The sequence below is a fragment of the Leishmania martiniquensis genome, chromosome 19 (genome assembly GCF_017916325.1).
Source record: "Leishmania martiniquensis isolate LSCM1 chromosome 19, whole genome shotgun sequence".
NCBI lineage: Eukaryota > Euglenozoa > Kinetoplastea > Trypanosomatida > Trypanosomatidae > Leishmania > Leishmania martiniquensis.
Window position 1 is genome coordinate 544,693 of NC_090154.1, and position 14,833 is coordinate 559,525.

The window sequence follows — 14,833 nt, forward strand, 5'->3', positions numbered from 1 at the left end:
GGGTACGCGTGTATGTGCATGTGTACGTGTATGTGTGTGGGTGGGGGGGGGGTATGCAGCGACGAAGATACGTCGCTGGTGGCCTCCTCGCACCTCCACTCCCCTTCGCCCTACGCCGGGTCTCGGTGTCTCTTGCAGGCACGCTGTCTCCGGCGATTGAGCTTAGAAGCCGGACAGCGAAGTTCCCGCAGTGCAAGCAAGGCACACTGTCATACAAAGGTACGTGTCTGTCAGTCTTTGCGCGTGCGTGGAGCAGATCCGCTCTCTCGCTTCCAGGTCAAGAGGGTCAATAGCACGGCAGCAGAACCCCTCCACCCGACGGGCCGCTTACGGGTAAACATCTATTCATTGCGGCGTCCCTTCTGCTGTCGTTCGGTTGGCGGGACTGGGACATTTTCGTCAGCTCCCACCCACCCGCCTCTCTCGCCGTTTCCCCGCCACCACCACTACCACCACCTCCCGGGGCACAGTCTTTGGTAGAAAGCGCATGTGGCCAAGAGTCTGCCATCCGCGAACGTACGTAACATGTAAAGGTACGCATACGGAAGCTGAGGGATCGAAGCGTCTTGGCGCCATACTTTAGCAGCACCGTGGCACAGCGCATGTGCTGCACAGGAGAGGCCGTTTCACACCATGTAGAACTCTGAACGCACCGCTCAGGTGTCACAGTGGCGGTGTACTCACCTCTCCTCACATCGTTTCGGACGGGCGAAGTGGAACATATTTTTTGTGTGTTGTGTTGCTGCTCGTCTCCTATTTTTTTTCTTTTCTAGAGTGAAGGTCGCATACCATTTGTGTCTGTACCCGTGGGAAAAGAGGGGGGCCGTGTCCTGCGCACCCGCACACGTAGCGGCAAGACTGCTGTGTGGCGGCGTCTTGCGACCACCCGTCATCGTCAAGCACCGCTGCTTCTAGCCCTCGGTGTACCTGATAGCATCCATCACCACCACCCGCCTCGTCCCACGCCCTCCCCGGGCACACACACACACACACACACGCCGACAGATACACACAAACGCTCAACGCTTCGCCTCTCTCGATGATGCTGCCAAAGGCTCTGTTGGCGTTTCTGGACGCCACTGGTGGAGGAAGGGGGACATTGTCGGCGTACCCGTGGCTGTCATCTCCGCGTTCCACATGAAGAAGAGCACTTCCGAGTCCCTCGCTGCACCCTCTCTCCAGCATGCGCACACTTCGCCTGCACACCGCGAAGAACACAGGAAAAGGTTCCGCTCGTTTGCCGGTGAGCATTCAGACGAGCCTCATAGGTTTCACTTGTACGACCTCTCTCACACCGTATTGACTTGAAGGCACCAGCACCCATTTACGCGGCCGCGCGCTTAGAGCCTCGTGAAATTCGGGCACAGGCGACTCCCGCTTGCCTGCGTGTATGTGTGTGTGTGTGTGTGTGCGTGCGTGCGTACTCATAGCGTGTGTAAGCTCGCATGGAGGTCGATTCCCTTCGAACGTCACCGAAAGAATACGGCGCCCCGTTTCTTCGCCCATGGGCGGCGGGAACGGCGGCGACTGCCACGCTCACCGGCAGTACGCCGACTCGCAGCATCAGCGAGGGGACCGGTAACGCAGGGGGAGGCAAGAATGACGATATGGACATCGTTCTGCCTCTGAGCCGCGCCGCAGCGGCCGATGCCACATCTTCGACCAGCCACACGTACCTTTCACGTACCTCACTAGAGTACATCGCCAGCGTCGTGTCCGTCATCGCTATTCTCCTTACTGTTTGCCTCTACCCGCTCTACCGTGTCGGCTCTGGCCATCACGAAGAACTGAAGGCGAACCTCAGGCCACCGTGGGCGTTGTACCGCTGGCTCGGCAGCACGGGCGTCGATGTGACGGACTTGCAGCTCTATTATTTCGTGGTTGCCGTCCCCCCAGCCTTGCCGTACTTGATGCTGTTTCTGATGATCTCTCGACGACTGCGACGTACTGCTGCGTCGAAGCAAGCGGCCATCGTCAGGGAGGCCATCCCCAACTCTTCGGGCGACGGGAAGGAGCTTGGCAGCTTGGCTTCAGGGACTCATCACACAGAGAACGTTACCTGCGACGGAACTAACGACAGCGGTACCTTCGGTCCTCTTCCCCCGGCGCTCAAAGATATGTCTGCCCTTCAAGTCCATCACATTATCTCTGGCATGCTCATCGCGCTGTGTCTGTGCGGGCCAGGCTTCCTCTTCGGAGTGGCGCTGATGCTGTTCAACTTTTACCTCATCGCGCCGCTCTACAAGAGGGTGTCTTTTCGAGCGTCCATGGCGGTGATGTGGGTGTGGCACGTGTCCGTTCTCTTCTTGAACTTCTACTCGCACGGGTATCGGTTCGGCTGGTTCGGGCTGGGCTTTCTGGACAATCTGTGGACGCCTCTGATTGGATGGAGCACCCAGTACAACATGTCAGTCTTGCGCATGATCTCCTTCAACAATGACCTCTGGGAGTCGGCAAGCTGCGGCGAGGAGCGGCGGCAGAGGTCACTGGCGAGGCATGCACGCACATGCATTGCATGTGCCCAGATACGCGACCAGCAGCGCCACCTGGCCGCCTCGCTCCCGCCGGAGGCGCTGTCGTGCTACAAGTGCCGCACAGAGTGCCCGCGACACGTGGAAGAGTTCACCCTCACCGCCTACCTCGGCTATATATTGTACCTGCCTCTCTTCATGGCCGGGCCGCTGTCATCCTTCAACGCGTACGTGTCTTATCAGCACCACCGAGCCAAGAGCATGTCGAGTACGGCTCTGTGGCGATATGGATTTCGCTTTCTCTGCCACACTACCCTCCTCGTCACGCTGCTGCACTACGTGCCCATCATGGCCATGCTGCTGACCCCCGCTGCGGCACCCACCGAGGGGGCTGCCAGTGGTGCGGTCAAAGTGAGGGCAGCTCCGTCGGTGCCAGGCCCGACGGGGCCGCTGACGATCACCACGGGGGCGATGGCGATGTCCGCGGAGCGCTCGCCAGCGTGGGGTGAAATGCGAAACATAGCCAGCGCCGTCAATGCCACCACCACGGCGGCGGCAGCCACGGCCACTCGCTCAGTCCTGGAGCAGATGACCCTTGAGGAGAAGTCGTCCCTCTTCTTCTTCTCGTTAGCCTTCCTGTGGCTGAAGTTCAGCGTTATTTGGCGCTTTTTCCGATTCTGTGCGCTGCTGGACGGCTTCGACCCGCCGGAGGACATGCCGCGCTGCTTCGCCAACGCGGTGAGCATCCAAAGCTTCTGGCGCGACTGGCACGCCTCCTTCAACCTGTGGATCGTGCGGTACATGTACATCCCGATGGGTGGAAGTCGCACGAAACTGCTCTCCATATTGCCCATTTTTTTCTTTATTGCCATCTGGCACGACATCGAGCTGCGCCTGCTCTTCTGGGCCGTGATTATCTGCCTCACGTTCATGACGGAGATAGTCGTCACACAGTTTTTTTCCTCCAAGAATCCGCTGGCGCTGCGGCTCAAGCGCTCACCGCTTGTATGGCGGTACCTGCGCGTATTCGGCGCGCAGTTGGGGCTGATTGAACTCGCCGTGGCGAACGCCATTGGCTTCTCCATCGGTGCGAAAGGCGCTGTGTTAACCGTTCACCAACTGATTGACAACACATCACTTTTGTACACGGCTGTCATGACGTTTTTCTTTCTGTGCATCGGGATAATTGCAGTGCAGCACCGTGACCAGAGAGCATACGAGGAGCAGCAACTGAAAATAAAGTACGACCTCCGGTAGCGAGAAGTGGTCGTGCGCTTACATGGGGCGGGGCCTGGGAGGCGTCCTTCTCCTCTCCACTTCCCTCATCCCCTCGTAGTCGTATCCCACATCCACCGCAAGCGTCTCTCCCCTCAGTATTCATCTATATATCTATATATAGATATAGATATTGTGTGTGCGCGCGCGCGCACTTTTTACCTGTCTTACTGTTACCTTCGTTTTTCAGGGTGCGCACAGCCGTTTCCAATCTACACGCGCCCTACCTACCCACCCCCCGACCTCCTCCTGCCTGACAGCGCTCCCCACCCCTCACCTGGCATCAATGCCTCTCACTTACTTTTTCTGCAGTTCCTGTGGACGAACCGGGGGGAGAGGGGGGAGGGGCTCCGTGTGTGGCTCACCATAGGGCCCACGCTGACTAAGAGAGGAATCTAAGCAGCCTCGTACTCTTGCCATACGAACAGCCGCTCTCTGGTGATTCACAGAGTCACCCCTCCAGTGCTGTAGGGCATGTAAAGCGCTCTATCCTCTCTCCCACTTCAGCAGCCATGTCCCTGAATGGAGTGGCACCTCAGAGACCGAAGCTGTGGTGCACACAAGTGCCATACATACGGTGGGGCATATACATATATATATGTGTGTATATGGGCGTGTGAGGAGGGGGAGGAGGGAGGAGTGACTACCAGTGCGGCTCGACCCTGTCTCACCTCGGGTCTTTTCTGCCTACTGGTGAGGAGTTTGCGCTTTAATGACCACGCGGGCAATGCTGTGCCGCGCACTTATCGCTCTGCGCGCACACCGCGATGCGTCTGTGGCCACATGGCTCGTTCTTCTTTTTTTATCTCCTGATCCACACTGCAGGCAATGCCTCTTCGCCTCAACGTGTCTATTCCGCCACTACTACACAGACAAACACACACACACACGGCTTACACCCTGGCCGCCCACGACGAGCCGTCCAGCCGCCGAGGCGAGCCACGCGTCTAGCGGGCTCATCCTGTCCTCCGCCGCATGCGCGCTGCGCCGTCGGCCCCCCACCCCCAGAGGGACTCGGGTGGGCGGTGCACCGGCATCCGCGGGGCGCCTCCCCCTGGCCAGGGCCCTCTGAGGCATCCTGTGCCCTGCCTGTATGCCCTGCCCTCCACCCCCACCCCCGCCTCTCATCCCTCGCTGGGATCGTACTCCCGCACGCTACCAGATGATACGTTACCCTCTGCCTAGTCGCTCGCCCCCCCTCTGACTCTGCAGACAGTTTGCATAGCACCCGTCTGTTTCTTTTCCTGCCGCTCACCACACACCCTCTCCCTCCCTCCCTCCCCCGTCTCCGGCTGAAAGTTGCAGTCTGCCAGCAGAGGGAGGGGCTGGCTTGCCTTCCTTCTCCTCTACTTCAGAGCTCATCTCGGGCCTTCAGCACATGCACGCCCCGAGGTGTCGCACACCACCACCACCGCCCCTCCCCCTGCACCCCTCGTTGCCCGCATCTCCTGCCTGTCACCATGGTCGAAATCAGCAAGAGGAAGTTTTACTATATCTGGAACCAGTTCCACCTCCTCGACTGGATCGTCCTGGCCGTGATGCTCGTGATCGCCATCACATTCACAGTGTTGGTGAAGCCGCACTGCCGAACGTTCACGTGGAATGATGCCACCATCGCGTACCCCAGCAAGGACGACACGTTCCCCACGTACTCGCTAGTTCTTATGGTGCTATTGGCCATGGCATTTTATCTGGTGTTCGTTTGGTACCTCGTGCGGCCGCTGCAGGCGTTGATTGGTGAGCCGCTCGACTGGTACAGCATCGGCAGCGCCGACGCCGGTATGGGCGTCGACGGCGGCGCGTACGCTGATATGGACGCCCCAGCGGACATGAGGCCACTGCGTATCCGCGAGATACAGACCGGCCGTGGTCTCGTGTACCCGTGGCTGCGCGCACAGGTGTGGTCCTTTGGGCTGCAGTTCTGCGTGATGGCGGTCCTCAAAGTGTACGCCGGCCGGCTTCGGCCTGACTATCTCAGCCGGCTCACGGCGGCCGGGTACACGAGCTCCAATTCGAGCCTGCCCGACCCACAAACAAACCCTGAGTACTACTGCGCCCTCATGGATGCGCACCCGCCACTGAAAGAGGGTCGACTGTCTTTTCCGTCCGGGCACAGCAGCACGTCCTTTGCGGTCTTCACCATTGTCTCTCTCTTCTTTATGGCGCACCTGCGGCCATTCGCTCGGCAAGCCAGCTTTACGCGGCTCATGATTTGCCTGTCACCGCTGATCGTCGCCGTCATGTGCGCGGTGAGTCGCACACGCGACAATAAGCACCACTTCTCCGACATCATCGCCGGGTCTCTGATAGGAATCGGCTCTGCACTTCTCGCGTTCACTGGGAGCTTTCGGCCGGTGGGCGGAGCAGCTCACATCTACTTTGGCCGCACAGCGTGGGACGTGGAATACGATCAGCTCCGCGAGGAGAAGGACAGTGGCGTCGGCGAAAGTAGCACCGCTGCGGTGGAGGCGGCGAGCGTCGGCGGCGGCGGCAGCAGCAGCCACTGCCAGTCGCCTAACAAAAAGGAGGACACGGCGCGTCGAAGGCCTATGCCGACGGCCGTCAGGATGAGCGACACTGCTGTGGCCTTCAGCGACTCGGTGCGGCGGCCAACTGGACTGACAGAGCGGCGGTTGAACGAGGACCCAGCGGCGGTTCCGTGGATCTAGCGTACGCATCTCTTGGTGGCACCTTGTAACGTAAAGGTGCGTTCCGCGGACCGTGTTTTTAGCTGTGGCACGAGTCTGACGCACGCGCCAACGCCTAGACGTCCATAAGCACACACACACACACACAGACACACAAATACAGACACAAGTGAGCACATTCGCAGTTTTTAGGCCTCTCTCCTTCCGCTCCCTTCGCTGTCCAGAGCGGATTAGTGTGTGTGTGTGTGTGCTTTCACTCCCCTCTTCCTCTCTGTTGCTTCCCCCGCGCGTTCGGTGCATCGAGTCTTTGTGCCAGCCGCCGCAGTTCCCGTGTCGTCAACTTCGCTCTGGAGCCAAATGCCTACGATACTCATTTCGCTTTTATGTTGATCATCATCGATTCGCTGCACCGCCGTGCATCTATTGAATGTGGTCGAGGCAGCTGCGTGTCTCTCTGCCATATGGAACGGCTTACCGGCACACACACACGCGCGAAAAAAGAAAAAACGCAAGCGCGCCTCCTGGTGCATACCCCTCCACCTTGTCGGATGACGCCAATAGGAGGTATCTAGAGAGGCCGGCCTTGTCTTTTGGGGGATTGCGTCCGCCCGCACGCTCTCCCTTTCCTTCAATGTCACATGCGTCGCAGGTTCGCTCCTCGCTATGTGTGTTTAGTGTGTCTGGAGGTGTGGTGGTAGTGTCCGCCTGCAACGCGCGCGTGCCATCATGGCGGTGGCAGCAGTATTTGTCATGCCCCCACATCTCATGTGGTAAGTGGAGCTGTGCGCTGACCTCACCTCGCACGCGGCCTGCGTGTTGAGTGAGTCTTTCATAGGCGCCTCAGTACAATCTCGCTAGCCTCACGGCGGCGAGGGTGTGAAGGGGTCTGGCAGACCACCACCACCACCACCTCACACACACACACACCGGCTGTCAGACGCCCATGAAGTGAAGCAATGTCGGAACGCTTTCCAGTGGCCCCTCTGGGCACCTGCTTGTTATAGCGCCCTCGGCCATCCTGATCCCCACGCTGTGCCACCTTACTGCTCCTTGCTGTTATGAGCTGCCTCCTCCTCCCCTTCCTCTTCTCTAACCCTAGCTCCCACCCGCAGGTGTCGGCACCCGTCCTCCTCGCACCACGGTAAAGTCTACACACACACACAAGCGGGTGTCGTACATCAGACATCTGTCCTCTGCTTTCGGTGGGCATTGCGTTGACGACTTGCCTTTTTTTTGCTGCCGCTGTTTGTGTTTGCAACGCTGAGCCGTCGCGGGCGGCAGATCCCTCCTCCTCCCGCGGCGTTGGTCTGCGCAACTTCCACTTCTTGATAAGAAGCCCCGCTTCCTATGCTGCATCGTGATGTCACGACCGCGCCCTGTGTCCTTGGCCTGCGTGTTAGTGGCCATCGTGGCCCCTCTCATCTGCGTGCAGGCCGTTCTTGTACAAGGCAGCGACATCGCCACCGCACAGGCGCAGGAGAGAGCGCCCGAGTCGGAGAAGCATACGCACGTGCTTCGCCTGGCGCTCATCATCCTACCGGTCATGTTCGGGGTATGGCTTATCCTGTGCAGCATCTTTGCGCTCATCTTCATCCGTGTGTGCCCCAACCTGTACACCAAGTAAAAGGCGTCGAAGATCAGAGCAATGAGTCGTCTCGGACGGTGTTGCATCCACGCTCTTGAGGCGCTAAACGTCCAGGCGAACGCGACGCCCGCCGTTTGGTGCCTTTGATGAGGTCCACCACCATTCCCACATCCTCCCCTTCCCCCCACCCACCCCCCGGTGGAGAGGAGTGCACATCTGCGCACGCGCCCGCTCTTTCAGGCCTACGCTCACATCGTTCTTTCGTATTATTTTTTTTTCAGAGAAGGGTGCTGACGCCCCCATTAGACCTCGATAGTTCTCTCTCTCTCTGTGTCGGCGTGTGTGACCGACTCCACGGGCACTGCCCTATCCTCCCCACCCCACCATCGCCCCTCCCCTTACCCTCTCCGCATTTCCTCCTCCGATTCGCGACACGCAACGATGTGTGTGCCCACTCTGGTGGAAGAGGCGAGGCGGCTCCTGCCAAAAAAAAGGGAGGGTATCGCCTCGTAATCTGATCATGTGCACAGGTGCTGCAGTTCTCTTCCTTGATGTATGTGTACGCGTACGCCTCCATTGGTTTCTTCGTCGTTTGTGTTGCGTTGCTCTCCCCCTCCCCTTCTCCCTCCCTCGTGATGCTCAGCGGCCAGCGCTGAAGCGCACCATATCGACAGCGTGCGAACCCCTTTGCACATGGTTTGAGGACGGGGGTGCGGCGAGGAGGAAGGAGACCTGTGTGCAAGAGAGAGGGACAGAAGCAATGCTGCGCATCAGCATATTCCTGTCAAGCATCTCGGCAGCTGGTAGCGGCGGTGTGGGGAACCTGCGCCTGCAGGGTTGCCGTCACCGCCTCTGTCTCGCACTGCGTCACCTCTCTCCAGCGTCGTCGTCGCAACGCCTCTTTCCTCTCCTCGGCTTTCCCCCGCTTCCGTTGCACGCCTCCCTCCCCCCACCCGCATAGCAGGGGAGGCCAAAGCGATTCATCGCGGCCCATGCCGGCGCGACTCGAGCGTGCCTCGCCCGGCGTTCGCTCTGCCCGCGGATGCGTGGGGACTCTGAGTGGGACCACTGAGCCGGCGCACTGCCGTGACTGTGGTCTGCCCGGCCGCTTCACAGCACTTCGCCGTGGAGAGGCGTTTGGACGTGTGTGCACAACGGCATGGGGTTGGGGGTGGCGGTGAAGAAAAGGGGCGAGGGAGAGGGGAAAGGGGAGCTTAGCTCCGCGCTATAGCGGGTCAACTTGTCGGGTGCGTTTGGGATACAATTATGGAAACGGCCCCCCGTCGCGCCCCTGACGTGTGCTCGCTCTGCCCCTTTTCCTCTCTCTCTCTGACTCTCTGACACACCGCTCCTCCTGACTCCCTCGCTTTCGTCCTTTCTGGCCCCTCTTGCCGCATGTCGATACATATCGCTCATGTGTGCACCATCCGCAGCCAGCCCCGCCCGCCCTCACCTCCTCTCCTCTCAAGTCGGCCAACGAGCGCGTCAGTCTCTGCGGAGCACGCGCGCAGAGTTATTTACATGCTTCCTCTCTCTCTCTGTTTGCTTTCTCTTCTGTTCTTTGTGATCCATCGGTGTACGGTTCCCCCCCCCTTCTCTCCTCTCCCCTGCGGTGCACGACGACGTGGTGAGATCGGGGAACGATGGAGTCTTCCCCTCCTCGCCGAGTGGAAGTGCGGTCCCTCCTCTGCCCGACGATGTGCAGCCTCACGCGTTTCTTTTTTTTTTCTTTATTGGAGAGAGGACCCCAGTGCTCCCCCACCCTCCGACACACGCACCCCAACACCCTTATGGTCCCCTCCCTCCCGTTATTTCCACTGCGCGTTTCCCCTGAGTACGCCTCCCGCCACGCCCGTACACAAGCACAGCATTCACGCGCACCTATGCTCTCCGGCGCACACGAAAACGAAAAGGGCAGTCAATGCCCGCCGATATGGCCTCTGTGTAGGCGAAGGGATCGCACACACACGCACACCGCCTAGAAGTGGGGCCGATCGGGGCGAATGTACTGACTCGATCGCTGGCCTGGAAGGGCAACTGCCTGTCCCTCCCACGCCAGCGAAGGAAAGGCTTAAAGGACAGCCATACCTACCTACCGCATACATCTTACCTCCTATCCCTTCCCTTCCCTTCCCTTCCCTCTCTCTCTCATCTCTCCCCTGCAGTGTGAGCACCCTGCGGTGGATGAATTCGCCCAACTGGCCCTCATACGTGTACACGCTCCCTTCCCCCACTCGGTCACCCTCAAAATGTTCGGGCGTCGTGTCTTTGCCAGCGCGCCGCTGCCGCGTCATATGTGGGTGAAGATGCACGTTCAGAGCGCAGCCCAGGCGCAGCGCAGGCTACCCTCCCTCGCCCCCTTAGTGTCCTCTCTGGGTCGTAGCACGAACGTTTTGGACAGTCAGGCTCTCACGCAGGCACGTGACGGCATGGCCTCTCAGTCAGGCGCCGCGTCGATGGAGGAGCTCTTGTCGGTGCGCTGCTTTCCCGGCTCCCTCACGACGTTGAACCCCATCGTCTTTGGGCCGGTGAAATTTGTGGTGTCGGTCAACACGCCACTCGTGAGCTTCCTAGAGATGTGCGAACAAAGAGCAAGGGCAAGATCGTGAAAAAGCGGGTATGCGAAAATGTTCGTGTGCGCCCGCCCGCCCCACCCCACCCTCGAGGGAGGCCCTCTGCGGAAGGTGCGGACGCACAGGAAAAGGGTTTCTCAGTCGCAAGGGCGCGTCCTGGAGCACGAATGTGTACACATACATTCACATATATGTGTATATATTCCTTCGTCCTTTTTTTTGCTCTCGCGCGCACTTCTTCGTGTTCCTTAACAGCGTTGAGCTCAGAACGGGTCCTGTTGGAGTCGGGCTGGTGATAAGGTGGGGTGGTCAGAGCGATGTATCGCTACAGACATCGGTGGTCAGGTCCTGAAAAGCGTTGCGTCAGTGATCATGTGGGTGCGATCCATACGGCAGGCGAAATGTTGGCGCAGCCCGGCGAATACTGCAGCTGGCCTTTACGCTGCCCACCAGTGTGTGTGGGGGGGGGGGTCGAGTAAGGGGTGCTCTACGGTCGAGGACAGACCTGGAGGTGATGTCTCTTTAGTTCAACCGGTGTTTCTCCGCCAAGGAAAGGTGCGCGTCGAGTGGAGACGGAAACGACGCGCTCGAGGCCTTTCGTTTTCTTTTTGTTCGTGTGTGTGTGTGTGTATTAGGGAGCCGAGGGGGACAATGGCGTTTTGAACTATGGGCCGAGCACCGCTGCGCGTGTGGAGGAGGAGACGTGGGAAGGTGTGAGGGGCGACGACGTTTAAAAAAAAAAGAGACCAAAAAAGAATGGCGCCGGGTGCTTCACCATGACAAAGCGCTCGCGTATCGTCTCGTGTGTGTGTGTGTTTAAGATATTTGTGAACCTTCACAGAGTTGCTTTGACTGATCTCTCCCTCTCCCTCTCTCTCATGTTTAGATGTTGACTGGCTATCTTGGTCCTCTTGGCCCCCTCCCTCCTTGTTCAGCTGCGTGGCTGTCGGTGTGCCCCCTTGCGTGTTGGCGATGTGGTGGCGCGAAGCCCTTGTCTCCTCTCTCGAGTGCGCACGGGATCAGCGCTGAACGCAGAGAAAGAAGGGGTGGGGAGGGCGGAAAGGTTTTCCTCGTGTTGTCGGTGCCGTTGGAATCTCTCGTTACTCGTAACGTAGGCAGCGTGTAGGGTGTGTGTGTGTGTGTGCTCGATGCTTATGTGGTTGGAGGGAGAGGGAGGGATAGAGTGACATATCAGATGAAAGCCCAAAGGACAGCGCGTTGCACATTGCGACAGCGCCCCCGGAGGTGCTGCGCGAGATGCGAGGAACACGTGAGAAGTGGCTTTGAAGCGCACATACGATGGAAAGCGGCTGGAGCGCTCACGGCACATGAGCCGAATGAGAGAAGCAGCAAAGCGAGACGCTTGTCAGCACAGCCCCATCCAGATCGCCTGCACCCTCTCTCCCCTCTCGTCCCCGTTTCTCCCTTTCCCTTGATATTCTATTCCTCCTCTAACACTATGAACCTCCGTCCCACATACCGCTACTGCTACCGCCACCGCCACCACCCACGCCTGTGGCGTCGACAGACGTGTGTCTTGCAGAACTTGCCCACCCTCTACACGTGCACCATTACTTGACTCTCTCTCCCTCTCTCGCGGCCACCGCAATCTTCGCTTTTCATTTGGGGCTGCACCCTTCGCCCTGCGTTGGTGCATTAGACCACCACACACACGCACACCTGCACACGGACAGTTTTCCTCCGCTCGGGAGGGGAGCTCACGAGCACAGCTACCTGAGAGCGGGTGCAAGCACATAGATCATCCTCCATGGCCTCCCCTACGCAACTCGTGCCGCACATCAAGCGTGACGGCCCTGAGCTCAATCTACCGTATCGTCCTCTCGGTGGAGAATTTTTTGATTCGAAGCTTAGCACGCTTCGTGGACTGCGTGACTTTTATGAGCAGCACAGCTTCGATACGCAAGGACCGTACGCAGACTTATTTGCGGTTCTCCTGTCATCGTGCAAGCACCTGATCGACATCAACGTGGAGCTCGTCCACCACATCAAGCTTCAGGGAGACACGCAGCAGCGGCAGCAGCTCGTCTGTGATGCCCTCTGTGGCAACGTGGCGCGGCATCGTACGGACATAGAGAACCTTCGTGCTTCCCTGGGGCATCTGACGTCGCGCGATGCGAGTAGGCAAGCAGCGGCTACCAACAGCGAAGATGATGACTCGTCCCTCTGGAGCGGCGCAGCAGCCTCGCCGCACGCCTGCCTGAAGAAAGAGACGACGGCAGTCGGGTATGCACAACGCATTGGCGAGGAAAGGCCCGCAGCTCTCCCGGCGCCGCAGCACAGGGCAGGTACTGCTGCTTCTCCTCACGCGCCGGCAGCCGATTTTCAGCGGGCATCGTTGTCGACCCCATCAGCTTCTCGTGTCGAACCCGGTGCGCACAAGTATGCTACCACTCCTTCCCACCGCGAGGTGCCCCCGTCGGAACCGATGGGCGCACTGCCCCACCCCTCCCCCTCCCAGCACGCCGCTGAGGGTGAATGGGCAGCAGGGCTAACACGTCGCACGAACACCATGCAGAGCCAGCCCGCTAACCCACTCGCGGAAGGCTGCTTGCCCTCCGCGCAACTCGACGAGGAGCAGAAGCAGCAGCAGTCGTCCGCTGTTTTGCCTGCGTCGTTGGCGGCGCGAAGGCAACACGCCAAGGACGGCGTCGACCGTCGCCATGAGCACTTGACGCGTCATCTTGCTGCGGTGGAGGCGAGCGTGCATGAGCCGCAGCGCCGTCTGCAGTGGATCTGGGAGGGTGGCGATCTTGACAGCAGTCATCTGTCAGCGTCACCAGCGACCGCTTCACGAATTGCAAGCGGGAGTGAATTTACCGATCCATACACAGCTACAGCGGGCCACGCTCCGTCCAATCCCCAGCAAGAGCTCACTCAGGGTCGAGGAGCATCTGTCACCTCGCCCATCAGTGCTCGCACACCGCCCGCGATACTTGTGCGTTGGATCGACAGTCGGCTCCAGCAATGGGAAGCTGAGTGGCGAAGGGTTCTCGAAGACGTGCAGGAAGCACTTCTCCTTGACGCTGCTGTCGGTGCACGAGCGGCGCATCCGACCTCGCATGCAGCAGCCGAGGGGGAGGCTCAAGTCAATCGGAGAGCTCCTTGGGAAGGCGTCTCCGCGGTCGATCAGCCCACTGACGCGGTCACGACTCCAAGCTGTCGTGGCGAATTGGTGTGTGCCCTTCGAGCCCTTCTTTGTACGCACAGTGCGGAGCTGTACAAACGTGCTGTCGTCGAGTCCACCCGACACGTTCAGCGCACTGACGACGAGCTGCATGATGTGCGTGCCAGGCTCGAGGCGCTGGAGCTTTACGCACCACATCGCTACGCCGTCACTGCGCGACCGCCTCTGCTTGGAGTGGAGCTGGAGGACGTGCTCGAGCCGCGCATCGGAGTGCGGCTGCGCACGGTGTACCATGGCTACCTCGCCGACCGCGCAGGACTCAGTGTGGGAGATGTCCTCGTCGCCGTCGGCCGCCAATCTATCCAAACGCGCGCGCAGCTGTACGCTGTGCTGGGGGAGCTGACCCACGAATACAATGCGCAGTGCCGTCTACAGATCGAGGCGGGCTTCATGCGGAGCTTTACCCTCGGCGATGGTTGCTGCGCCAGCGACGGCCGCTTCGTGAAATGCGCATCCCCTTATCACGAAGCAGGTGTGGAGCGGAAAGGCACTGACTCTCTGCTTGATCAAGAACTTCAACGAGTCCGCTCGGAAGCAGCGGCGGCGGTGGCTGGCGGCACTAACACCAGTGGCGCGCGCTCTTCAGCTGGACGGATATGCGGACACTCGTCGCTGAGAGGTAATGCAGCTGGCGCAGGCTTGCCTGCCGCTGCCTCACCTTCTCTCCCGGTCTCCCCTAGTGTTGCCGAGCATAAGGAGCAGCTAGCCCAATGTCTGCCCTACTTCGAGTTGTGCCTCCACGTCGTGCGTGATGGCCGATTGCGTGACGTGACACTGCTCATTCCTCCATCGGACGCCCTGCGATCGACAGTGTACTGAGGCACCAGCGAGCTGTCTGCTTACCCTTCACGAAGCGTACGTGGCGGCGAGGGGGGGTGCATTGGTGCACATGTGCATGTCCATGGGAACGCTCCCCTTGGCGGCCAAGTTACAGCGGAAGGTCCGGTGGCGACTGTGTCACATGTGACAAAGGCTTTCCCTGCTGCTCGTCTGTGCACCCCACCCCCTCTCTTGCTTCGTCGAGGCTCACGCTGGCGCCGCGATAGACATTCATGGAGAGGCACCCAAGCTGAAGC

The 14,833-nt window shown here is 59.7% G+C and overlaps 4 protein-coding genes across 4 annotated transcripts; all 4 read left to right on the plus strand.

Annotated features, from left to right (window-relative positions):
- Positions 1–1,445: 1,445 nt before the first annotated feature.
- Positions 1,446–3,728, plus strand: LSCM1_06312 (uncharacterized protein; the record flags this gene model as incomplete). The annotated part of the gene is made up of 1 exon (XM_067323743.1): positions 1,446–3,728. The coding sequence occupies one exon, from the start codon at positions 1,446–1,448 to the stop codon at positions 3,726–3,728; it is 2,283 nt and encodes a 760-aa protein (XP_067179372.1).
- A 4,026-nt stretch (positions 3,729–7,754) lies between these two features.
- On the plus strand, positions 7,755–8,018 carry LSCM1_06313 (uncharacterized protein; the record flags this gene model as incomplete). The annotated part of the gene is made up of 1 exon (XM_067323744.1): positions 7,755–8,018. One exon carries the CDS (start codon positions 7,755–7,757, stop codon positions 8,016–8,018), a length of 264 nt encoding a protein of 87 aa, XP_067179373.1.
- A 2,210-nt stretch (positions 8,019–10,228) lies between these two features.
- Positions 10,229–10,588, plus strand: LSCM1_06314 (uncharacterized protein; the record flags this gene model as incomplete). Its single annotated transcript, XM_067323745.1, has 1 exon — positions 10,229–10,588. One exon carries the CDS (start codon positions 10,229–10,231, stop codon positions 10,586–10,588), a length of 360 nt encoding a protein of 119 aa, XP_067179374.1.
- Positions 10,589–12,320: 1,732 nt separating this feature from the next.
- LSCM1_06315 (uncharacterized protein) lies at positions 12,321–14,576 on the plus strand (the record flags this gene model as incomplete). Its single annotated transcript, XM_067323746.1, has 1 exon — positions 12,321–14,576. One exon carries the CDS (start codon positions 12,321–12,323, stop codon positions 14,574–14,576), a length of 2,256 nt encoding a protein of 751 aa, XP_067179375.1.
- Positions 14,577–14,833: the final 257 nt, after the last annotated feature.